The sequence below is a fragment of the Orbicella franksi genome, chromosome 1, assembly GCF_964199315.1.
Source record: "Orbicella franksi chromosome 1, jaOrbFran1.1, whole genome shotgun sequence".
Taxonomy (NCBI): Eukaryota; Metazoa; Cnidaria; class Anthozoa; order Scleractinia; family Merulinidae; genus Orbicella; species Orbicella franksi.
This window is the reverse complement of record NC_138145.1, coordinates 13,748,097-13,775,559: the sequence shown is the minus strand read 5'-3', so window position 1 is coordinate 13,775,559 and position 27,463 is coordinate 13,748,097. Positions and strand designations below refer to the sequence as shown.

The 27,463-nt window shown below is 39.4% G+C and overlaps 1 protein-coding gene across 3 annotated transcripts; it reads right to left on the bottom strand.

Annotated features, from left to right (window-relative positions):
• Positions 1-3,603: 3,603 nt before the first annotated feature.
• LOC145477992 (uncharacterized) lies at positions 3,604-27,459 on the bottom strand. 3 transcript variants are annotated; one of them, XM_081455886.1, is made up of 11 exons: positions 25,425-27,458; positions 24,533-25,335; positions 20,180-20,234; positions 10,411-10,524; positions 9,865-9,912; positions 8,312-8,437; positions 7,916-8,062; positions 7,626-7,763; positions 6,107-6,247; positions 5,549-5,695; positions 3,604-4,594 (listed from the first exon to the last, which is right to left on the bottom strand). In XM_081455886.1, the coding sequence occupies exons 2-11, from the start codon at positions 24,700-24,702 to the stop codon at positions 4,394-4,396; spliced, it is 1,287 nt and encodes a 428-aa protein (XP_081312012.1). In that variant the 5' UTR covers positions 24,703-25,335; positions 25,425-27,458; the 3' UTR covers positions 3,604-4,393. The 3 variants fall into 3 exon arrangements, with proteins under 3 accessions (XP_081312012.1, XP_081312018.1, XP_081312003.1); XM_081455892.1 differs by having other exon boundaries at positions 5,549-5,692; positions 24,533-27,459; XM_081455877.1 differs by having other exon boundaries at positions 24,533-27,458.
• Between the last annotated feature and the right edge of the window lie 4 nt (positions 27,460-27,463).

The following is a 27,463-nucleotide window of genomic DNA, read 5'->3' as shown; positions in this document are numbered from 1 at the left end:
GAGTCCACCCCCACCCCCACCCCCACCCCTCCTCCTCCGGGAAAAGGGCTTCTAAATTGGTAAGCAACGAGGGTAGTTACTTCCGAAACTTTACGACTCAAGAAAGCTACAGGTCTAGATGGTCTACCTGCTAGACTTTTAAAGGACAGCGCAGTTGTGATAGCTGACTGTGTAAAACATTTGATAAATCTTTCTATTGAAACTGGTGCAGTCCCGTCTGAATGGAAGCAAGCAAAGGTTGTACCCTTGTTCAAATCTGGAAACAAAGATGATCTGGACAATTACAGGCCTATATCAATTTTACCGATCTTGTCGAAAATTCTGGAGAAAGCTGTCTTCCATCAGCTACATAGCTACCTATCAGAAAACTCTCTTCTCTCGCCTTATCAATCGGGGTTTCGCGCAAATCATTCAACTCAGTTGGCCGTTACCTTCCTTACAGATAAAATTCGTGGTCATATGGACAAAGGGCTATTGACGGGGGCAGTGTTTATTGACCTGAAAAAGGCTTTCGATACTGTTCCTCATGACGGTCTTTTAAACAAGTTGTACAGATATGGAATTCAAGACCAGCCTCTCTCGTGGTTTGAGAGCTATCTCACTAACAGGACTCAGAGAGTGTCCATTGAAAATCACCTTTCTTCTGCCGCCAACATCAGTAGCGGAGTACCTCAAGGTTCCGTGTTAGGGCCTCTCTTGTTTATTCTTTACATAAACGATCTTCCTTTGGCCGTTGGTCTGTCTAGTGTTATGTTATATGCCGACGACACCGTTATTTTTACTGCTGCTTCAAACATTGACCAACTACAGCTGAACTTAAGCCTTGATCTCAATAACGTCTCTAACTGGTTAACAGCAAACGGTCTTTTCCTCAACCTAAAGAAAACTGAGTATGTTTTATTTGGAACTCGGCAAAGGCTAGTCAGATCTGAATCTCATAGTCCGCTTTGCATGGAAGGAAAGGAAGTCAACCAAGTAAAGTCGTTCAAGTACCTAGGAGTCTTACTAGACGAGTGTTTATCTTTCAACGATCACATAAGCTATTTAAGGTCAAAAGTTGCTAGCAGACTTGGCCTCCTGTCACGATTACGAGGTTGTTTAACCACGGAAGCAGCAAATAAGATCTATTTGTCCACGGTGCTACCGATATTAAGCTATTGTGATACGTGCTTTTGCCCTCTGGGAAGCACTAACAGAAAGACTCTTGAACGCCTGCAACGACGAGCTGCGAAAATCGTATACGGTTTTAAACCTGACATAGCCACGGAAACAATACTCGAGAACCTACGCTGGCCCTCTCTTACAAAAACCATGGAAAAGCACTGTGCACTGTTAGTTAACAAGTGCTTGGTCGGAGAAGTTCCTCTATACTTTAAAGACTATTTCCTGTTACGCTGCCAGAGCGACAACCAACATGTTTTTAACAGATGCACTAGATCGTCAATCACTGACATTATACTTCCTAAATTTCATTTAGATGTCGCTAAAAAGTCTTTTTATTATCATGGTGCATGCACATTTAATAGCCTTCCAACGAACATAAAGATTTTACCACCTAAGGAACGTTTCAAGGCTATCTCCGATTTTTTTTCTTAGGTTATTTTTTAGAACATTTTCAATTCTATATCCAATTTTTATGAGAACGCTATTACCTTTTTAAGCTTTTAAATTTTTTAAACATTTCAGCGTATCTTTTAAAGTAGTTAGTTTTTTTTTATAGATATATATTATTTATACATGCTCTTTTTATTTTACGTTATACAGGGCCCCCGTTGATACCAGTCCTGCGACTGAAGGGGTCACCCTGTATAAATATTGATTATTATTATTATATACTGGTAGAATTCTACTTCTAGCGTGAACGTGGAACGGTCAACGCAGCGCAGAGATCGATGGTCTATATATCAGAGAAAAGTCCACGACGATAGAATCAATTTGCAATGGAACATGCAGCCTGCAGAACAGGCGGATTAGCAGGGCAGAGAGCGAAACGCGATACACGAGTGTGAAGCGCGGATTCCGCGGATTTTTTTTTTCGTCTCGCGCTTCCCGCTCGTGTATCGCGTTTCCCTCTCTGCCCTGCTAATCCGCCTGTTCTGCGGGCTATGGAATATGACTCATATCAACAAAGGCACTCAAACATCAATTTCATAATGGTCTCCTTGATCTTTTTTCTCTTTCTCTAATACATATTACATATTAATAAATATCCCTGTAATCAGATAATTATACCCGAATTAAAAGAATATTTTATATTATACCCCATGGCCACACCAACCAGTTAACCAGAGTGAAATAATTATCACGTTATTGATCGCATCATAAAATAGTGCACCTCTAGATCTTTTCCTCTATGTTTGCAAACGGCAACATTGACTTTGAACATGACATGTTTAATTTTCATTAAGTTCGTGCTTTTGGCATTGACCAGAACCCGGGGGGGGGGGATACTCCCTTATTTGGACTATACGGGGACATGCCGCTGGACAGGGTTTTTTTTGGCCTCGCTGTCCTGAACAGTGTATACAATTTTACTCGCCTCTGTCCTAAACGGGGTCAGAACCTGTCCTAAACAGGGTATGGTATTACGATCACAGACGTTAACCGGCCTTTACAAGGTCATCAATCAACATCAGATCATTTTCTGTACAAGAATGCTATTGTTTTCTGTGTCCTTTAATTTAAATTATTTTTCCACTTATTAGTATTATAACAAGCGCGCATTGACAGAATAGATCGTACCGGTAGTTCTAGTTTCTTTGTGTTTCTTTGTCCTACACAGGGGTAGCGTTTTAGAGTATTTTTGTCCTCAACAGGGTCAGGATTTCGAACCCTTGGCGGCACCCCTTTACCCAAACATGGGTCAAATATCCCCCCCCCCCCGCCACGCCCGGGGACCAGAACAACCACTGATGGAACAGAAAAATTGTTGATGGGGTTCTAATACCATATGTAAATTGCATTTGCGGCAATACATCTACATCTATTCAATTTCATTACCAGTTGTGTGGGCTGTTACAAAATGCTACAAAACTTCGCTCATGTCTCTTCAAAATCTATACAAACAGAGGCCAGTAAAAAACAGAAGGCAACATTTACAAAAACCCCTTACATAAGAAATGATTTTTTTTTTATGACACCTTGGGCGTCGTAGTTCATAAATATCATGGAGTCAACCTCCAGCCTTAAAATCGTGAGTCGCGCTAATTTAGGCGATCTTGCCTTCCTCCTGTTTGAACTGTGAACTCTAAACCTTATGAAATACCTCCAAGCCAATCTAGCTTGCCCGCTTTTCGCTGTGCGTAGTGTTTCGTTCAGCTCTTTAATTTTTTAATCAGTTTGCACATGGCAAAATCGCCTAAAGTAACAAGAACTAACGCCTTAAAAACGTCATGATTAAATCATGCATACCATCCAGATGGTACGAGTCCCACAAAGCAAGTACACTCACTCCTGGCCATATTTTATAATTAAAATAAAATTCGAAGCTTTGCTCCGCGATTTAAAAAACAGTCTTAATACCAATGAGCTATGTAATTTATCCGTCTTTAGACTCAAACTTTAAGTTTGAGTACGAGGTTGTGAATGGTGAAAATATAATACTCTGGTTGTCAATATTGATAGGAACGGCTAAATTACACATACATCTGAAAATGTACCATTGTATCGTTCAAACTACAGAACGGAGGGTCAGGAACACAACCTTTCGCTTCAACCCGTCGCACCCTGGTTTGCTTAAAGGGTGAAATGAAAAAACTTTATTCAAAGTATAACGGGATGCATAATTTCTTGGGAACATGTAGAAGACGTCTGAGGATGTCAGTGTCAGGCACTTTTCATTTGTTGCAAAGTCATACAGGCAGAACATTAAGTAAAGTACGCTTTTGTTTCTAAGCGATTCAGCGCAGCTTTGGTATAACGTGCGTTACCCGCAATAGCTCAACGTTTCAAAGCACTTTGACTCGCGTTTCATGCACAAAATGTACTAGTCTCGGATCGCGCTTTCATAAATAAGAAATAAATTACCCACAGAGAATTTTATAAAGCTCTCGGTCACGAGAATTCCAAAAAAAAAAAACTTGGGTAAGTCTAGCTTATCCCCAGCTAACACGTTCTTGATGTGGGGAAAATGTATAGAAACAGTTAATTCGACCAACAACAAACAGACTTCGACTGGACCATGTAGTTCTCAATAACAAAAAGGTCTTGCATCGACTCACTTCGAAGAACGAACAATTGAACCGTGAAGAACACGAAACTGCCTTCGACACTTCACTCCTCAGAACAAAGTACACTTGGATCCTAGATTAATGATTAAGTCTGCAACTTTGAGCTAAAATGTTCTAACTCCTGAGCTCATTACTGATACACATTACAAACTTCCATCAAAACCTTACAGGCGTTCATCTTCAAAGCGCCTAAACTGTGCTTCCAGGTCGCCAAGACTTCTTTGCATATCAAGGTACCCACTTTGAAGTCGCCCAATGTACTCTTGAAGTATTCCACTTTCTAGAGCTAGAGTTTCAATTCCTCTCTCACACTCTCCAGCACATTCTGCTCCGGCACTGGCACATATATTCTTTTGAGTTTCCAACTGAAGCGCAAAATGGATTAATCAGTTGACAATAAATAAATAAATGAATAAATAAATAAATAAATTAATTAATTAAATCAGTCAATGTATAATTATATAATGTCGAGTTATACTCGCATTTTGATTGGTTCTTACTTATGTTGACTGCATTCAATTGCAAGACAGACGCATAGATGACCTCATTAACATTGTTGTTTCTTTAATGTATATATATGTGAGACAAATAGGTTCCATGATGCCGTGCGTCTGTTCAGTATAAGCATAAATCTACTAGCGTTCTATCACGAATGCCGTTCTCTGATTGGCTACGCTACTCACTATCTATTCTGTAATAGATAGTGAGTAGCGTAGCAGTGTGCCCTTGTTAACAAAATGACAGCCGTTTTTTGGCGTTTTCGAAGTGTCTGTGAAGAGGATTTAGATCAAGGTTTGATCGACTAGTAGGTTTATACTAAAACAATTAGATTATTCGCTCTCGATTTCTATGCGTGATAGTTGACTCGGGCGCATATCACGCGACAGAAATCTCAAGCTCATAATCTAATTGTTTAATAGATCACAGATGACGTCAAAACGTGGTAAGAACATCAGTCGGTGGGTGGATGGATGGATGGATGGATCCCCTAAAATGTTAGATGGAGTAATTGTCAAAAACCAAATAGAAACTGATTAAAGCTGTGTTATATTGTGTTCTCTAAACTGGGAACAGGAGTAGTTTGTAGGAGTCGATGGGGGAGTCAGAAGTACCGTCATGACATGATTTAAAAGTTGCATACAAAAGAGTAACGAAAAACACATCTGCGTTAAGTATACTTAGTCATCAAAAGTTAATGATACGCTAGTTCTGTCGACGAAAAACTGGAAGAAATAAATGGAATAGAAGGCGGCAGCGAAACGAGAAATGAATAGAGAAATGAGAAAAACACATTATTTTATAAAATCAATGAACTATACCTCTCGTCCTAGAACCTGAATTTTGCCATCTGCAGTATTAACGTTGTCCTGTAATTGCTCGTATTTCCTTTTTTCCTCAGCAAATTCTTCAGCAAATACTTCTAGCTGTCTTTTACACTGTTCGGTGGTAGTTTGGTCATGACGCTGCTGAAAATAGTGTTGTACAACTACCATTGTAATTGTAATGCAGAATCAACAGTTTTCATTTTCTTTTGCCATTGTTTTAGGTGACAAGAGAAAAAAAGGAGCGAGAAGGAAAGTAGTCGGTAGTAGTTGTAGTAAACTTTATTTAAGCTCGCACTGAAGAGTAGCACCTATGTGCTAGTATCTCCGCGAAAAAAAAAAAGATAAAAGAAAAGAAAAATACAACGATACGATAAGATACGATAAGATACGATACGATACGATACGATATGATACGATATACGATACAATACTTAATTTAACGTGGAACATACGCGTAGTTACACAGCCTAGCTAAAAAAAAATGTACCAGCTACTTTACAGATATTCCGCCACACGTATGCCAAGCATAAACAAATAAAATTAAAGAGGTACCTGGCGTTCTAGATCTTCAACTCTGCCCTCTGCAGTTCTTACTTCCTGTAGCAACTCCTCACCTTGACGTGACACAGTAGCAAGTGCATCAGAAAGGGTCGCAAGTTGCTCTTTCAGCTGTTCAAGGTGGCCCATAGATTGCTGAGAATACGTATATATGAAATATGTCACTTTCACCTATTTGGTTTCATGGCTTGTTTCCAGGTACAACTATTGCAGTTCTGGCGAGGGGGTGCATTTGGTGGCTTTGAATACATATCTTCTTACGAGCATATCTCTTTTCATCAAATACACATATTTTTTTAAATTCTACAATGGGACACAAAAGTAGTTGAGACACTTTTAGAAAACGACGTTTTTTGATATTTAGGCACTTATTCTATTTTATTTGCTTCCGGCGTGAATTCTCTGATACCCCCGGCCCCCAAATTCAATGTTGTGTAGGCGCTGTAGTCTGTGCAGTCTAAGGAATAGAAAAATCAACATTGTTTGGGGGGCAAGGGGAGGAAATGTTTCCAAGACGCTCGAAAATCGAATTTTACTGCCAAGCGTCTCAACACTTTTGTCGTCCATTGTCGCTCCGACTTTAAGAAAAATGTAAAGCAAACCATGGTTATGTTATGGATCAGATATGAACTGAGATAAAAATTAAAACTTAAATAATAAAACCGCCCTGTTTGCGCCACAAGGAAAGCAATCATATACCTTGCATGACTGAAGTTTCAATAATCTGCCACTCCATCCCTGTTCTAAACATGAGGTTCAGAGGGCTGGTTGTAAAACGCGTACCGGTGTAACGAGAATCGGCGCAATGAGAGTTACACCGCTAGTGGAATTACAGTTCCCCATTCCTCGATTGTCACTTTAAAGATAACCGCCTCCCCCTAGCCTGCGTGCAAACGTCTCGTATTTCCTTCTTTTCAAGTGGCCATCATGGCAAAGTGTTCCTACAAAACCCATGACACAAAGGACATGGTAGACGTCTGCACCCAAGTTACCTCCCTCCATTGTTGCCCGGCTTAATTCTGGACCTGGTGACATAAGTGGGTTCAGTTTGTTATCGATTCTCGCCCTTGCACCGAGGGTTTTTTCAGCGTTTTCTAGTTTTCCCCCCTTTACAAAAGCCAACAACAGGGAAGGCCTAAAACAACATAGAAGAAGGAACTTAACTCCATACATCTGACCTGGGGCGAAATCAGGAAGGTGGCACAAGATCACTCACGCTCGATAGAGACTGTGAAGGCCTTATGCATCCCATGGTGCAATGAGGGCAGAAGATGATGATGGTACAAAAGCCAACGATCTAAATTCTAATTCAATCTCGACGCCAACCTCGTTTCCAGGGTCTCTCAACACTTTGTGGTGAGTTCATAAGAGCTCTTCCGTATTCCATGGGTAAACAAACCACATTTACATTACAATTTTAGATGCAGATAGAACAAGTGACCGAGTAGTAAAATCCTTACAATTTGCTTATATTTGTCTTAACAATGAGATAAACATACAATAAAAGAATTACCAGAACTTTAACTTGACCCTCTATAACTCTCATTTCATTCTGCAATCGCTCACGTTCCCGTTTCTCAGTAACCACTGCATCACTAAATGCTGCAAGCTGCTGTTGTAACTGGTCCATATTGGTGCGATCCATACTTTGCTGAAAATACGAAACAAATATTGACGGTTTATGTTTTTATCTTAACTTTAACACTATTACAATAACTTATTGCCGTTGTTACTGATTAGCAAAAAAAAAAAGAATCAGAAATAAAGAATTAACACAGAAAATTTAAATAATCAGAGGATTACCTTGTTTTCCAAAAGTTGAAATTTTTCCGCTGTAGATGCCACCACATTCTCTAGTTGCTCACGTCTGTGTTTTTCAGTGTTATATGCTCGTAAGAGCACTTCAAATTGTTGCTTTAACTCCTGAATGTCATTGTGGTCCATACGTTGCTGAGAATATAAAATGATAGACGGCGTGTCTATAGTATAGGTATTCAGCGCAAGTTTATTCACTAATTCTGATAACATTGAATTCGCATACACCGTAACTATTCATGATAATTTCACGTTATGTCAATGGTAATATTTTTCTTATTGTTACATTTCAACTCATTTGATGTTCGATTCTCGAGTACTCTGTCCTTCATCTCATCAAAATCAAACATAATGGGTAGTGAGGAAAAGGTCACATGCACGTACCTTGTCCATCAAACCCTGCGCTACTTCCTTCCACGATTCTTCACCGTCTGGCTGATCAAATAAGGGCAAAGTAGAGGGACCAGGAACAGCACCTTGAGCAGTACTGGGAAAGACAGCGGGGCTCAGCTGTAATCACAGAAAAGAGAGAATCATGCCTCGATGTTGAGGAATTACAATGTCTGCACGCGTTAACACGATAAAACTGTTTAGTCTCTCAGCTTTTTACTACATGTAGGTGAGTGACGTGAGTGACGGCCATGCTGTTTGTCTCTTTTTTGGTGTGCTTTTCTAAACTTTTCACTTTTCACTACGGGGAGCAGAGATGGCACAGTGGTGAGAGCGCTTGCCCCCCACCAAAGTGGCTCAGGTTCGATTCAGGCTCAGTGCCATATGGGGGTTGAGTTTGTTGGTTCTGGCCTTGCTCTGAGGGGTTTTCTCTGGGTTCTCTGCAGCTCCTCCCTCTACAAAAACCAACACTCCAAATTCTAATTCAACCAGGAAAGAGCACCTGCAAGAAAGCCAGCTAAGGCCGATGTGGCTTCCTCTCTAAATATTATAATTTATTTATTTTAACATTGTAATAATAATATTAAGATCAAAAGTTTGAAACCATTTTGGTTTAAATTAGCAACGACATTTCAGCATTTTCTTAACACCATCATCAAGTCAAAGTGAACAATCTTAAACTTATGGAAGCTTAAAGCTGCGCGGTCAAATTTAAAGTACATTTCTGCTCATAAAAATAAGTAAAAGTTTAAGAAGTTCATTGTGTCGAGTTGTAGAGTGTGAGTGCAGTTCTTTTTTGTTATTGTCGTTATAACAGTTTAAGGTCTTAAATCTTCAGTTTCAAATGAAAGTAGAAAGAGTGATTGAAAATTGAAGGCTTGTATGGTTTGTATATATAAGGAGCGTTTGCATCACAAAATCACAGTCTGACATGGTTTCTACAAATCCTGTAAAATCAAAACAAAATGCACGAATATGTTACTATGTGCCCCTGACTTTAAAATTGCAAAATTAATAACTTATTGCTAATATATCATGTGATGTCTTGCTGCATGCACTACGAACTTTGTCACTTTTTCATTGTTTAGGGGCTCTGTTGCAAAGGTGGATATTAAAATAAGTTAATTTTGTTACAGGTACATGTACAATATTACTGTGTGAGTTAGAGTCTATCTACGATAAATGACAAAATTCTTAGAGCTATATTGATGTAGAAATTTATGAATGATTTTGCTCAAATTAGTATAAATGCAATCTTAAGTGCAATTTTAAAAAGGATTTACTAGACGTACACTTTTTAAGAGTGATATTTGAATTTAATTCTCCCAAAATTGCACAAGCCTTTATGCAAGCGAGTACAATCTGAAAGAATTTTCAAATATCACGAGTAGTGTAAATCCTTACTTCATCAGGCTTTCATACAAAATTACTCAGCATAAACACGCCTTGTAATATACTCAGAATATACTCAGTCATTATTATAAAAGCAAATAACAATATTATTGACCAGTTAATCCAGTCCAATAGAATAAAACATTTCAATCTACCTGAGCAGTTGCCTCTCGAGCTCCCTTATGATGTAAATCCATATGCACCTAAATGAGAGTTAACAATTAAAAACTTACATTGTGGTATTTTTTTGCTTACAAGTCCATGTACATTTTGAAAACCTTGGGGTTACTTTTTTGTTTCTACAACAAATTTTGTAGTGATCTGACTACCTGCACCTCCCATGTCTCCCATGAGTAAAATGTCTGGAAAGATGCATAAATGACTTCCAAGTGCGTCCTTCTGGACACAAACATTTGTGTCACATCCAGGGCTATCATGTTTGAAATGGATGTTTCTCCAAAATTATTTTAAAAAAGAGAAAAACTTTTCAAAGGGATGGAAGTTCAACACACTGAACAGCTCGCAACTTTGAAGGTTATCATGTTGTGCAAATAAATGTGGGATGCCTCCAGAAAAGAAACACAACATGAGGATTATTAAAACAAAATAATTAAAAAAACAATAATAGCTACAGTACTTGTAATAACATCCTTTATAACTAGTCAACATTTCTTAATAAATGTGCAGTAGTTACATTGTACCTCCAAATGCCTGATTTGTCCAACCCATTTACATGGTTCTCCAGTTTTACTGTCAATTGTGCAGCAGATGTTAATATCCTTCATTGCTTCTTCAGTGAGTTTATCTAGATAAGTCTATGAAAAGTTTAATATGTAGGTTGGTTAGTACTATCTAAATTTATGAAATATTATTTTTGAGGTTATATGGACTATTCATTATAATAATGTTTTGATTTCTAAATTTATGACACAGTTTTCTATCCACTACCCAACTTTCTTTTGAAGAGGCAAGCTTCTGCATTTACAGTTTGCTTCCATGTCACCAGACGATATTTTAGAGACACAAATGACATCCTAAAAATAGGCTGGTTTCCAATGAAGGAAAGAAGGGAGTTTCATGTACTTAAACTTGTATTTAAGGCCTTGCAATTCAAATCATGGCCATCTAATCTTAAGGTTAATGAAGTCCATCAGACACACCTGTTGTGTTCAAATACCACCAAACAATTAGTTACACCACAGGAGAAAGGCACCTTTCAGGACAGCATCGCTAAGCTTTTCAACTGCCTTCCCTCTTATATCAGAAACAGTTCCGATTTTAATTATTTTTGCAAGAAGACCAAGCTTTATCTGAGAAGTCATCTTAATAAATATCATTTTATTTTTCAATTTTCTCATGTACATACTATTATACATTTATACACAATTCTATATATTTGTAAATTAGTATCTTTCTTTTCATTGATTCATAAATTGTAATTTTAATTTTTTTAGGTAGTTTATATCAGATGAAGAGCCACCTTAGTGGATATGCTGATATCAAACCAGTATTATTTTTATTATTATCATTATTAATTATTATCATGAAACTGCAGAGGGAGCCATCTTTTAGTTCCTTTCTTTTTTTGGACGAAACTCTACTTGTTTTAATACTGGTGTTATTTATTTAAGATTTTAGCTTTTAGCTTTTTTTTCTTTACCATTGATGGAAGTGAGTTTAATTGGAGCAAGTCAATTTTTTTTCTTTTTTAGCTTTTCGGTCGTATTTACTCAAATATTAATTTCCGCTGTGTAAACTTGTGGAATTGTTAATGAACAGAGTGTATCAAATTCCTTTTCTTCAATTGTTGTATTATTATGTTAAACTATTTGACTGGATGAACAGCAGAATTTTAGCAGAGTGACTCTCAGTTCTCAGGAGTTAAATATTTTGTACCACATTGTTTTGTTCTGTGAATATTCTGCATTGATTTATCTAATTGTTAGGATTAATATTTTAATAAAGCTTTATTAGATTATTTTATTATTAATAAAAAATTTATTTTCATGATTATGATTGTGATTGTGATTGTGATTGTGATTATTATTATAATTATTATTAAACTGCAGAGGCAGCCATCTATTCCTTTCTTTTTTTGGATGAAACTGATTTTTTTAATACTAGTGTTTTTTAGTGGGACTGGCAAAGCAATAATTATATAGAGGATAGTACTAATTAATTGTTCCGAAGGCCAGACGAATGCTTCCAAACATTTTCAGAACATTTCCGAACATTTTCTGAAGATTACTGAAGGTTGCCGAAGATTGCCGAAGACGACCGAAGAAGATCTAAGGAAGTTTCAATCATACATCAACAAATTTAAGTGTAGTTAAAGGGACAAAAGAAAAATGTTATCAAAAAGGAATGATATCTTCACTGTGTGAAAGATAAAAATAGTATCTTCACTGTGCACAATGAAGATATGATTTTTTAGTAAAATGAAAAATCCTGGTATTTCACTGGTGTTTATATAAAAAAATTTAATATATCCTTTGGTATCTTCAGGCAATTGATTATGTCTTTTCATGATCAGGTGCACTATTTTAATTGTGTGTTGTTAAAGTAAGTTAACAATTTGCATATGGCTGTTGTTACAGTTGTAGGTCACAGCAGAGCTTGCATTGTAATGCACTGGTTATTAATAAATGTGCTACAGCGTATATTAAAACCATTTGTAAGGCCCCAGACAATACTAATGTTATCAATGAAAATGACCAAGAAGTATAGACAATTCAATCCAATCAACAAAGCACTCTCAATCAGTCAATTAAAATCAATCAAAAACATACTATCAATAACATATATGTAAGTTAAATTTTGACACTGACAGGGTGGCCGCAGTGTGGTTGTTCAGAAATATAGGAAAACCGGAAACTCATGATTGAAAAATAGGAATTTTCTCTCAAAAAAATAGGAAAATCAAATATGAATGCTAAGTTGTTGGACATAGATAGTCTCCTTACAACCAACCCATCAGCTATCTCAGTCTGCCACTTTAGTCCATCAACAGTGATACAAATGTACATACACCTGTATGACAATGCTAGCATTTTTCTTAAAGTTATTCTTGTTAGCTCTCAAAGTGATAACATCAGTTTGTTTAACAATGGATTACAAAATAGAAAAAAGCAATTGAAGGGCAATCGGCAATCAATTGTCAAATTGACATTTAAATATTTTCTTTGAAGCAAGACTTGCGATTCTACAATGAATTCATCAATTCGAATTCATTGGTTTTAACAGTACCCTCCAGATTCACAGAAACTACACTGGCTTTTCAAAACTTTAACATCAAACCAGCAGATCTATAATAGAATTCTCACAAATTGCCTTTCTGTCCTGGAATCGCAATATCTTGTCATAAATGTCAATATTTGTATCATGAAAAAAGATATCCTGATTCACCGGTGCCTTGGTGTGTCGTTGCAGCACTACTAATCCTTACACTAAAACTCAATTGTTCCTGTCCTAGCAATCTCCTAATTGTTGAGTGGCTAAGACTCATTTCTTTCTAAATTCCATGTAACGCAAAAAGCAATGCCTTGATCACAAGTTAGTGTATGCCAGAGACTTTGATTTCTCAGCTGATTATTGAATTCTAATTAGTACCCACAGAGTCCTAGGCTTGACCACAGTAAATGCAGCATCGGAAATGTCAGAATAAGGCCAAACCACAATGGCCATTCTAAAGTCAGGATGAAATCTTCACACACATGGTTCACCTTTACAAAGAGCAATTTGATTGGTTGTTGATAGTAGCCACAATCTGATTGGTGTGATATTCATGCATCCCTCACTTATCCACCCATCCACTCATAACATAACCCAGAAAAATGCCAAAAAAAATACAGTTAAACCTGTATTAGGCGGACACCCTTGGGACCCTTGCTGGTGTTCACTTAATACAGGGTGTCCGCTGAAAACAGGTTCGCTCAGAATTCATCTTAAAAGGATCTTATCAATATTGGTCAGTATTAAAAGACCTTGAAAGGGACAAATAGCATTTTTGTGAACGATCAATAACTCTGAAATACCGTATTTCCATAAACAATGACAAGTACATGAGGTAAAGCAATATTATTTAATATACAGTAACAGTATCTATATTGATCGAATCATGTGAAGGTTCACAAAATCAAACAAGAACAAAAGTTCTGTAAAAACAAAACAGAATAACAAAACATTGCATTTCTATGACAGCTCAGTTTGTTGGCAAACTTACATGACCGATCTACTAAAACGTGGACAAAAAAAAAATCATGCATTGTTTTTGCAGTGTCCACTTGATTTAGGCTTCTAACAACAGAAATGACCATAAAAGTCAAGTTTAAGGTGTCCACGTCCGCTTAATAGAGGTGTCCACTGAATACAGGTATTTTTTACAGTCAATGTGGGAAAAGAAAAATGGGACTTGTTCTGCTTTCCGCTTAATAGAGGGTGTCCGCTTAATATGGGGTCCCCTACAGGTCTGACTGTAACTAAAAAATGCTTGCAATTGTCTTTCTGCATTTTATAGGAATATTAACTGAAGGGTTAATGAAAAACCTTCTCAGCTAATAGCCATTTCTTGTCTTGGTGAGCAAGTCACCTCATTGACAAATGAAATTAATTGGCGGTTTCAGTAAGTGCCACAGAGTCTGCGGCAATAGTAATGAAGTTTCTTTTGTCACAAATTTACTAGTTTTACAGGTAACTAATGTGGGAAAGTTTTGGCTGAATATGAACTTTTGGCTCTCTTTCATAGAAGAGGAAACAAACAAGCTGCTAAAGAGAAGCAATATGTTTCCATTCTTCATTTGAACCCTGGCAAACACATAATAGTTATAAAACAGATGAGATTTCTTGAATTGAGCTAGGGAAGATTCTAGAAGATACACAATCACAGAAGCATTCTTTGAACTAAAAAAAGGAGAACTGATGTTACCTGAATATAACTGCTATCCCTGGCCTAAATGAGAGTGTGGTATCACTCATTACAAAAAATAAAAACAAAAAATGTGCAACTGAACTCGAGAACAGAGTTTATCACACTAGCAATGCTAGAACACATGCGTCTTACATGTTATGTTCTACCACAACGAAAAGCACTCAACGTTTGTGGGTAGTCCTGCATGAAATGTATCTTTCACCTAACATATAGTTGACATTGACACTAACTTATCTGCTTATTGCTTTTGTTTTTAAGAGAATAGCACCACAAGGATAGCATGAGATTTGCAAAACCATATAATATATATATTTTTGGTCATGTTATCAAAGAAGCAACGAAGCACACAGGCACCTATAGCTACCCCACCAAGCCCCCCTTCCCACAAGTGTAAACATATCAGGTTTTGAGCATGCGCAGTAGGACGAGACAGAATATACATGTGTGCTTGTACTCGTTAGCTGGGATAAAAAGTTATCTTTCTGATCTTTGTCATAACATTACATGGTGTCAGAAATGGGATCGTGAAGTAACCAAACATACCATTTAGCTCGATACACTGGAGAAGGTGGAAGAGTGAAGTAATTTCCGAACAACACGTGTACGATCGATTCAAGAAAACAACATGGCCGCCAGCACCTCATTCATTGACAAGGGTGCAACCATGGACTGGAGCACGGATGAAAACCTATACTCACGCTTCAAAATGTGGAAACAACGCTGTGAACTGCTCTTTACGGGCCTGATGGCCAAAATTGACGAAGAAATTCAGTGTAAGCACCTGCTTTACTGGGCCGGTGAGCACGGCTTGGAGCTGTTCAACAGCTGGGGCCTCTCGGCAGACGAACAAAAGAAACTGGAAAACTACCGGAAGAAATTCGAAAACTACGTGAAACCTCACTCAAACGAGCTGATCGCCGCCTGGGAGCTACACAATCTTCGACAAGGTACACTATCGTTAGAAGAATTTATTGCAAAGCTTAGAATCCTTGTCAAAGAAGCCAACTATCCATCGGAACATCATGATCGATTCTTGAGAGACTTCCTTGTACTCGGCATGAATTCAGACCATGTCAGAAAGGAGTGTTTCAAAGAAGGAAATGCTCTGACATTTAGTAAAGCTAGAGAAATGGCAAAAGCAGACGAATCAGCAGACAAGCAGCTTCAGCTAATGAACCCAGTAGTGTCAGCAGTACACCCTGTTAGCTCAACCAGGAGAAACCAATTCCAAAGCGACCAGCTGAACCCAGTAGCCGGTGGATCAAGGCAAAACCCAAAAGGACACAAGTCAGGAAAAACGCAGCTCTGCAGGAATTGTGGTTGGGGCCCTCACTCTCGTGAACAGTGCCCAGCAAGAAATGCAACGTGTCATTACTGCCAAAAGGTGGGACACCTTGCCAAGGTATGCTTTTCAAAACTTAAAAAGAAGGATGTGCATGAGATTGAAGCTACTAGTAATAACAATGCCATACCTGAGTCAGAGCCTACCCAATCATTAGATGATTATGTGTTCCTGGGCCCAATTGAAGCAACACCCCTGGCCATGAGTGTAAACGTTGTATCCTGTAGAGAAAAGGCTCTGCTAGAAGTCTCCTTGGCACTGAAGCCAGAAGGAAAACAAATGAATGCACTCTGTAAGATAGACTCAGGTGCTGAAACAAACATTATACCCAAGTCCCTATACAAGCAACTAAGCCCTGAGACACTAAGCTTACAACAACCTACAGTGAAGTTAACTGCTTATGGTGGAGCCGAGATCCCAAATCTTGGATCTTGCCAAATATATGTGAAGGGTCCTAACAATTCCAACCCCAGAGTTATCCAAGCAGAAGTTGTTGACGTTGATGGCCCTGCCATAATTGGTAACATGTCTGCACAAGATCTGAACCTCCTAAAGCTCAACTGGCCAGTCACAGCCAGCACAAATGCAACCACCCAGAATGTTGTACAAAGTGAAAAGCCCATGCCCAATGCAAATACTGTCAAACTATTTGACATCAGAGGCAAACAACACCCCTTCCCACTGACAAAGGACTATTTGTTGGAAGAATATCAGGATGTCTTTACAGGAATTGGCTGCTTTCCAGGACCCCCGTACCACATCGAAACTAACTCTGACATTCCCCCAGTACAGCATGCTCCAAGACAGGTTCCAGTACAACTACAGAAAGCCTACATAGAAGAGCTAGACCAGTTAAAAGAATCTGGAATTCTGGTAGAGGTCCAAGATGAATATACCCCTTGGGTTAACTCTGCTGTGGTCACCATAAAACCCAATGGGTCGATCCGTCTGTGCTTGGACCCTCGGAATCTCAATAAAGCAATCAAGCGCAACCCCTACTATGTGAGAACCATAGATGATGTGATACCGAAAGTCAGCGGCTCCACCCACTTCAGTATCCTTGATGCACGCAGTGGATTTTGGCAAGTTAGTCTTGACGAGGAAAGCAGTAGGCTGTGCACCTTTAACACCCCATGGGGAAAGCATAGATGGACAAGACTTCCATTTGGCCTTACGTGCAGTGGAGATGTGTTTCAAGAAAAAATGGATATGGTCTTTGGCAGACTTGAAGGGCTCAGCGGTATTGCAGATGACACATTTGTCTATGGCACGGGCGAAGCACAACATGATCAGCACATACTAACTGTCCTTGACACAGCAAGAGAGAACAATGTGAGATTTAACCCAGACAAATTCCAGTTTAAAGTGAAGGAAGCATCCTTCTTCGGGCTCACATGGACCCCCGACGGGATCCGCCCTGGCGAAACCAAAATCAAAGCAATCTGTGATATGCCATCCCTGAAGAACCTTACAGAGCTGCAGTGCTTTTTGGGCATGATTAACTACCTGAACAGGTTCTCACCCATTCTAGCCCAAGTGTCAGAACCTGTGCGACAGCTGATGAAAAAAGATGTACCATTCGTGTGGCAACCAGAACACCAAACGGCATTCCAGAACCTCAAACAAGCAATCACTGAAGTACCAGTCCTAGCCTATTACGACCCAGAAAAGGAGAACCTAATCCAGTCTGATGCAAGCCTTAAAGGCATTGGATGTGTGTTGATGCAAGAGGGCAAACCAGTGTGCTATGCCAGTCGATCACTAACTGAAACTGAGTCTCGATACAGCAACATAGAGCGAGAGTTACTCGCTGCCTGTTGGTCGCTTGAAAAGCTTAACCATTACGTATTTGGTAAGAAGGTGGTCATCGAAACTGACCACAAGCCGCTCGAAAGCATCTGGAAGAAGAGCATATCGAGCGCACCACCACGCCTTCAGAGGCTCCTACTTAAAATGGCCAAATACAACGTGGAGATCAGGTACATTCAAGGAAAAGGCAATGTGATAGCAGATGTCCTTTCCAGGATTAGCCACATGGAGCCCCCTGCAGAAGACAATGAAGTCCCTGTGGTGGAACTGGACACAATCTCTCGAACACTGCCAGCCAGCCCTGCCAAACTAGATGAAATACGAGAGTACACTGATCAAGACATTGTACTCAGTCACTTAAAAGATGTCGTGCATCATGGATGGCCAGAATATCCAAATGAGTGCCCACAAGACCTGAAAGAGTTCTGGAACTTCAGAGAGGACCTGAGTGTTGAAAATGGCCTCATTCTCAAGGGACACAAACTCGTAATTCCCAGTAAGCTACGCCCACAGATGTTACAAATCATACACCAAGGACATATGGGAACAGAGAAGTGTCTCCTGAGAGCAAGGGACAGCCTGTTTTGGCCAGGCATATCAAGGGACATCAAACAGATGACAGAGAACTGTCCGACATGCGCACAGTTTTCCAAACAGCAACCAAAAGAAACACTGCATCCACACAATGTACCCAGTTATCCATGGCAGAGGCTTGGATGCGATCTGTTCAACTATGGAGGTGCTCAATACTTACTAGTCGCAGACTATTACAGCAAATACCCCATCGTTAGAAAGTTGAGCTCAACGACATCTGCTGCAATAATCAACCACCTCAAATCAATCTTTGCAGAACATGGTATACCAGAATCCCTGGTATCTGACAATGGCCCTCAATACAGCAGCAAGGAATTTGCAGCGTTCTGTGACCAATGGGGTATCAACCACATTACTAGCTCACCAGTGTATCCAAAGAGCAATGGATTCATAGAAAGGATGGTACAAACCGTAAAGAACCTTCTAAGGAAGTCCGAGGCTGCAGGACAGGACCCGTATCTTGCACTCTTGTCATACCGGGCCACGCCTGTCGATAGCAACTTACCATCACCAGCCAAGTTACTGAACAATAGAGAATATCGCACACAACTACCCAGCAGTGGACGACTCCAACGGTCACAAGCAAAAGAATGCCACCAAGATCAGCTGCAGCACCGCCAAGATGTTCAGAAACAGCAGCACGATGGCAAGTCCACACGTGAGCTACAAAAGCTAGTACCAGGCCAACCAGTATCGGTGTTTCAACCAAAAACCAAGACCTGGACTCCGGCAACACTGAAAGAGCAAATGAACCAGCCAAGATCCTACATTGTAGAGACAAACAGTGGTTCTGAACTAAGGCGCAACAGAATACAGTTAAAACCGTCAGGCCAAGTAGCACCAAGCCTTGAAGGTCAACTGCTCTCTAGCCAAGACAATCCACCATGGCCCAGTGCACCTACATTTACATCTCACTAAGTCCCGTCACCAGGATTACCCCAGACACCCCAGAAACCAGCTACAGTTGATGAGGGAAGTGCCGACCAACATCTGACAACCAGAAGTGGTCGTGTTGTAAAGAAGCCATTAAGGCTGGACCTTTAAACTTTGTTAATCAGAACAACTTGGCTTAGCCGTGTGAGAATTTTGTTGCGCCGGATTCAATTTGAACAATACTTGCGTTATTTAGGTTCCAATTTAGAGACCAAGTTTGTTTCTTCCACCCGGCAAAGTTTTTAGGGTGGAGATGTAAACATATCAGGTTTTGAGCATGCGCAGTAGGATGAGACAGAATATACACGTGTGCTTGTACTCGTTAGCTGGGATAAAAAGTTATCTTTCTGATCTTTGCCATAACATTACAACAAGGCTACTTGATTAATTGAAATTAATTAATTAAACAAACATTAGAGTTTACAACTAATGGTGTTATTGCCTTATTGTGTTATTACATTAGTGCCTTAGTGAAGAGCAGCCCCCTAAACCATCCCAAGAGTGCACTCTACACTAAAAATGATCATGTCAGGCCACAATTTGAGAAAAATTAAATAGGCGCCCCACCCCCATCCCCACCCCCTCCCCCGGTAACATGTGAAGGAGCTTTAAGCTTTTATACATGTTGTTTGTGTTTTAAAAGCCATTAGACCAGATGCCCCCAGGTGTTGGCGATACTTGTTTTAAGGAGCTATTATTAAGAGGGAGATTGGAAGAGGGTGTAAAATGGCTATATATACTGATAAATGAGACACAAGAGTCCCAAGTCAAGAAGTAGACTTGAATGTTTAAGACCCAGGTCCACAGCTCTTAATTTACATGGTTTTTATTTCAATAGGTTTGCTTAAATCACAAACACAGTTACCTCTTGCACCAGGAACTCCTGCTTATCCACAGGGCAAAGAGCTTTAGGTGAATTCCTATGTGTACATTGCAAACAGAAAAAGGTGAGGACACTCATTACAAACAAATTTCCTCTGACCCCTCTATCAGGTCAAATGTACATGCACACAATCAAAATTGACAGAGATAAATTGCTATGTCTCCAGACCAAGAACTGAATATGCAAAAGGTAGCCAACACTACAGAGGATCTGTTCTGTGGAACAAGATTCCCTCAGAAATCAGACACCTGCATAGTTTAGTCACCAAATGGATACTCGAGATTTTTTTTAATTTTGGGTCCTTGACTCAGAAATTTTGAGCCATATCATAGTGCACTTTAAATACATGAAAGAAAGTTTCATTATATAGGTTTTTACCGTACACTAGTTAAATAGTTCATTAGTTAATGTAATTGATGCATTCCTGTAAATAATTATAGTTACTTTATTCTTTTGCGATGTTTCACACAACTCCTAGGAAGAGCATTTTTATGATAAGATTTCATGTTTTAAATAAAGATTGATGATGATAATGTGTGCATCACCAAACACATATCACCAGCTGCTAGTGACATGCTTATCCTTGGCAGTGAGGATCTTCTTTGGGGATACAGAAAAAAAGCAGTGCTGAATAATCTACAAGCTGGCGAAAGGGGAGGTTAACTGGTTCCAATTAATAATAAACTTAAAGAGGATATGTTTTCATGATAATTGAGCAAACAAACATTTTTTCCTGTTATCAGCTGCCCAATGAGGTGGGCAGCTGGATTCTCATGCCAAGGCTTTGACTCTTAAAAGCACATTTTCACAAACGAAATTTAATAATAGTCAGAGTGAATGCTGTTTTAGTTCTCAGTTAAAACAATACCAAATTTATATTGGATATGGATGAGGTTTGCAGTGCCGTATATGTTTCATAGTGTTTTTCAGCCAAAGTTTTGTTAAAAGGCTGGTTTTCAATAGCGATGGAGTTGGAGTCGTAGTCGGGGTCATAAGAGAGCTTCAAACCTATTGAAAATTGAAAATCAGAATCATAAGCAGAGTCATAAGCTCAACGGAATCGCAGTCAGAAAGATCAGAATGTTTCTATATCTTCCAATTCTGTTTACGACTCTATTACTTAATGATCCAGTAAAAACTAGGTTGTTGGAGTCGGAAGCAGAAGCAGAAGAACCAACCAATCACAAGGCCCAGAATCAAACATTGTGACTGTTTTCTTCTTCCACTTCTACATCCGACTATGACAATCTAGTTTTCAGTAGATCATAAACGACAAAGTCATGAGTGGAATGGGCATTTTGCTTCCAATTCGGTCGATTTCCCTTTCACAAGATCATATCACTGTTTGCTTCTGATTACTACTCCGACTACCAGGGCTGTCAATGAGGGCCGTAACCCGTAACAACTGTTATGGCTGAGTATGTTTGATGGACCCTTGATGTTATGGGTGAACTGGCCTGTAGTTGATACAATTCACCTATAAAGTGACAAGTTTGCTAAGGCTGTGAAGATCAAGGCTACAGGTAAATTAAACCTTAATGACAGCCTTGACTACCACTCCTTCACTAGTGAAAACCGGTCTTAGGGGATCTAGAGAAGAATTCATTAATAACTACATGTAAAAGAAGTCAATATTAAGCTGAAGAATAATCAGACAGGTGATGATGTTAAGGTTGAATATTACATCAGCAAATCAGATTCAAAAAATAAATGAGAAAACTTAGTGTAGAAATATTTCTCAAACAAAGTCAAAGCCATGTGTTAGTATTATTACACATGGAATTAGGAGCGTGAGATAAATAATTGATACATTTATTAATCAACCCTGCTAATGCCACAAAAATTGTCAGTGTTAGTTGGCATTAGCCAAGCATTTATCTTTATGCTCTAATAACAGTATGATCATTTAGAGTGCATCTAGATGTCTTATTTGTTTCCGTAGTGCAAATATACTGATAGTGTGCAGGAAATTGAACAGACCTCATACAAAAATGAACAATGTGCACTCATCTTATATCAGTGCTGGAAATAATTTTTGTTCTTTAACAGGACATGTGTCCATTCAAATCTTCATTTTGGTCGGACATCTTATCAATTTGACCGGACCTTAATTTGCATAATTGATTTGCATAAGTAATTAGCATAATAAAATCTATTAGCATACCATAAAGATTTTCAATACAAATCGTTCAAAACTGCATTTAAATTTGATTCACTTATCATTTATGATGATAAGATGACTTTATCTACAAGATGAATGCACCAATCTCTCCTGGTTATCTCCTGATTATATACTTTTCAAGCACACCTAGTTTTCTATTGAATGCTACCATTAAAGGGACACAGTCAGCCTTGGGACTGCACTGACCTGGAAACTAGTTTTCTCACTTTGAAAAAAGTTCACCTCAACCTGAAATCAAACTACATCCAGAAATCCACTTCAACCTTCACAGTGTTTTGCTTGATTTCCAATCGTTTACTGAAAAGCTTGTTTTTGAGTGTCCTTTTGCTTATCGTATGATATTATTTTTATCATATTTGATTGAAAACCGTATGGATTGCATCTCTGTGATATGTAAATTAGCTATGAAATGGTATCTAATGTGCATGTACTCCAGCTGACTGTGTCCCTTTAAAGCAGGAGCCCATCACTAGGAGTGTGCAACTACCCCAATTACTCCTGTCCCAGCCTTTTCACAGACCCACCTATTTTTAGTTTGAATTTCTTGCGAATTCAGACCTCCGCAGGAAACCTCAGTGGCCAATCACAAGCACAGACGGAAGATTAGGTCGATATGTCCACCTGAGGCCGCCATTTTTCTCCCTACCGATTCACACTCATATAGACTGGAACTGACCTTTTTCATGGGAAAAGAAACCTAAAAATAGACTGGTCTGTAAAAATACCGTGACATAGGCTTAGTATGGGAGTTGCAGGCTCCTAGTGATGGGCTCCTGACCAAAGTTGACTCTAGGGTACATATATGAAGGGCTAACAGCATATCGCAATGCATGTAATGCATAATAGAGTGATTTCTGAACAGTACTTTGTTTGGCAAGTACAGGAAAGATGGACACTTCTGCTTTAGATATGGCAGGAGCCCATAATGTGCTCCAGGATATGGCTCAAAATTTCTGAGTCAAGGACCCAAAATTAAAAAAAATCTCGAGTATCCATTTGGTGACTAAGTGATAAAAATCAGGTAGGACTTTTATTCAGAAAAGAACTCAATCCATAAAATCTGTAAAGAATAAATTCCAAGACTTTTTTGGCTGCTAATTTTGTATACATAGCTCATGTGATGTTTATGAAAAAAAAAACACAATTGGTAGGCATACATGACGTACTTAATGCTCAAGGGTTTGCAATGCATTATAGGGCAATTTCAAACACGAGCCATTTGCAAGTTTTCCGATGTGAGCGGAATCCTTTACAACAAAGTAAATGGCTAGATTGCTTTCTTTTCTTATATTGAATGTTATAGAAGGAAAGATCTTTGACTATCTATTTCTGGAAGGACATAACGTCTGAGAAAATAACCGTTATTGATCGTCAATACGGAGAAACGTAGTCGCCATTATGGTAGCCTGTTAACGCAGACGTATTTTCGGCTGTCAACTAAACCAGAATTTTTGGTTGCCAAAGATGAAATTGTGGCCACATTGGCGACCATACCGGTAGCAATTTCGAGCCTTTTAACAATGCATCCATCTAAATTTTATGGATGGACAATAACTTGGTGTTGGTGAAATGTTCGGAAATCATGTCCGATCATAATGTAAAGTGGCCCGACATGTTTAAATTTTGGTCGACTTGTTTTAAATTTTCAATGGCAGATCATTTTAAGAGATCAATCACTTCGCTTCACCGAAAAGAAGGGAAGTTGGCGAACTAACCTTATCCGTTGGCGGACCGATACCGAACTGGCCATCAGCGAAAGAAACTTGAAGGGGAAACGACCCAAATACTTGTACACGAAAACCGTAAAGCAAGCTGCTCGAAGGATACTTGGATCCCAGTACACGCAATGTACTTTCAAACAGGGCTGCCTCCCTCACACTTATAACACTGTGACGCGAAAATCGAAAGAACATCTTGAAGTTATAACCGCGTTCAAGAGTTTGATGGCCCTCAAGTGAGTCCACCTACAAGAGCACTGAAGACCAGATCTTCCTGCGACGTCAAAACACCCGCGAAAACCCGAACTTCCCGCGCCATCAAAGCCTAACAATAATTTCGTGGTCTTCATATCATGATGTCATGATGGGCTCCTGCCATAGCTTATTTTTTAACTTTGTTTATTAGCCTCGTGATAAATCTTAGCGCAAGCTTACCTTTCAAACAAGCAAGACCTGCAAAATCGATGAGGACACAACGCTACGCCGATCGGCTCTCTCACCAAGAAGCTACAGATTGGACAGAAAAGTTGCTCCAGGAAGTCCTTCAGAATAGGATTTTTAGCTATTTTTTCCCGATCTACTTCTAAAATCTTGTATCCTACCATTTTTGAAAGCACTACGCAGTAGCTACTTGTAGGCTCGATTTTCAGCCGTTTTAGGAATCCTCTGCTAACGAACGTGTGTGGCTTAATGTGGTTAGTACAATATGTAAGACTACGTATAATGTCCCGAGAATATGGCTGTAGCTCTAGTATACCCCTGTAAACCCTTGTACACCCCTGTAAACCCCTGCATACCCTTGTAAACCCCAGTATACCCCTGTAAACCCTTGTATACCCCTGTAAACCTTTGTTTACCCTTGTATACCCCTGTAAACCCTTGTATACCCTTGTATACCCCTGTAAATCCTTGTATACTCCTGTATACCCCTGTTAACCCTTGTATACATCTGTAAATCCCTGTATACCCCTGTCATCCCCTGTATACGTCTGTAAATCCCTGTATACCCCTGTCATCCCCTGTATACCCCTGTAAACCATTGTATACTCTTGTATACCCCTGTAAACCCTTGTATACTCCTGTAAATGCCTGTATACCCCTGTAAACCCTTGTATACCTCTGCAAACCTTTGTTTACCCTTGTATACCCCTGTAGACCCTTGTATACCCTTGCATACCCCTGTAAACCCTTGTATACCCCTGTAAATCTTTGTTTACCCTTGTATACCTCTGTAAACCCTTGTATACCCTTGCATACCCCTGTAAACCCTTCTATACCCCTGTATACCCCTGTAAACCATTGTATACTCTTGTATACCCATGTAAACCCTTGTATACCCCTGTAAACCTTTGTTTACCCTTGTATACCCCTGTAAATCCCTGTATACTCCTGTAAACCCTTGTATACCCTTGCATACCCCTGTAAACCCTTGTATACCCCTGTAAACCTTTGTTTACCCTTGTATACCCGTGTAAACCCTTGTATACCCCTGTAAACTCTTGTTTACCTTTATAAACCCCTGTGTACCCCTGTAAACCCTTGTATATCTCTGTGAACCCCTGTAAACCCCTTTAAACCCTTGTATACTCTTGTATACCCCTGTAAAACCTTGTATATCCCTGTAAATCCCTGTATACCTCTGTAAACCCTTGTATACCCCTGTCAATCCCTGTATACCTCTTTAAACCCCTGTATACCCCTGTAAACCCGTGTATACTCTTGTATAGCCCTGTAAACCCTTGTATACCCTTGTAAATCCCTGTATATCCCTGTGAACCCTTGTATACCCTTGTATACCCCTGTAAACCCCTTTGTACCCCTGTAAACCATTGTATACCCTTGCATACGCCTGTAAACCCTTATATATTCTTGTGAAACCCTGTATACCCCTGTAAACTCCTGTAAACCCTTGTATACCCGAGTAAACCCCTGTATACAAGGGTATACAAGGGTTTACAGGGGTATACAGGGGTGAACAAGGGTTTCCAGGGGTATACAAGGGTATACAAAGGTTGACAGGGGTATACAAAAGTTTACAGGGGTATACACAGGTTTACAAGTGTATACAGGGGTTTACAGGGGTGCACAAGGGTTTACAGGAGTACACAAGGGTAAACAAAGATATACAGGGGTATACAAAGGTTTAAAGGGGTATATAAGGGTATACAAAGGTTGACAGGGGTATACAAAAGTTTGCAGGGGTATACACGGGTTTACAAGTGTATACAGGGGTTTACAGGGGTACACAAGGGTTTACAGGAGTATAACAGGGGTTACAGGGGTATACAGCGGTTTGCAGGGGTATACAAGGGGTTACAGGGGTTTACAAGGGTATACAAGGATTTACAGGGGTATACAAGGGTAATACAAGCGTTTACAAGGGTATACAGGGGTGTACAAGATTTTACAGGGGTATACAAGGGTATACAAGGGTTTACAGGGGTATACAGGGGTGTACAAGGGTTTACAGGGGTATGCAAGGGTAAACAAAGGTTTACAGGGGTATACAAGGGTTTACAGGGGTATGCAAGGGTAAACAAAGGTTTACAGGGGTATACAAGGGTTTACAGGGGTATACTAGAGCTACAGCCATATTCTCAGGACATTATACGTAGGCTTACATAAAGTACTAACCCTTAATGTGGCGTTGAGCAACCATGGGGAACGCGGGCTCACAACGCGTAGCACGCTGATGATTGGCTAATTATTTACGGTCAGATTACCGGGCATATAATGACATGACGTCATACACTGGCAGACCCGGCAGACTGTTCGGTTACTAAAGAAATAGACGCTGTGCTGAAATTACTTAGCTCTTATTAACCGAGCAGAAGGTCTGTATTGAAGAATCTTGACCGAGGTCGTGAGTACAGACCGAACACAGTGAGGTCTGTACGCACGACCGAGGTCAAGATTCTCCCATACAGACCGACTTAGCGCGATTAATAAGATGTTTATTATATGGCAAAGGAAACTTTAATTCGTTTAATGTAAATGGTTTGCTGACATTTTGCTTGCAAACGGAGATGAGCTTAACTTAAACCTGCCGAAATTTGCTTGTCCTCTTTACTTTTTTTTTGTCATCAGGCTTTTTGACACTTTCATAAATGATTGAGAAGAAAATAAAAGAAAACGGTGAACATTTTTGTATTTGAGTTTGCTACTTTTTCAACGCAAAATGAAACCGGTCTAGATGCCGGTCTAGATGGTCTAGATGGGAAAATCTAGACCGTGGTCAATATCGATTTCAGCCAATCAAATTCGTGAATTCGGTAGTTCCCAGTCCTTGTGAGACACAGCCATATAATAATTAGCTCTTATTAACTGAGCTAGAGGTCTGTATGGGAGAATCTTGACCGAGGTCGT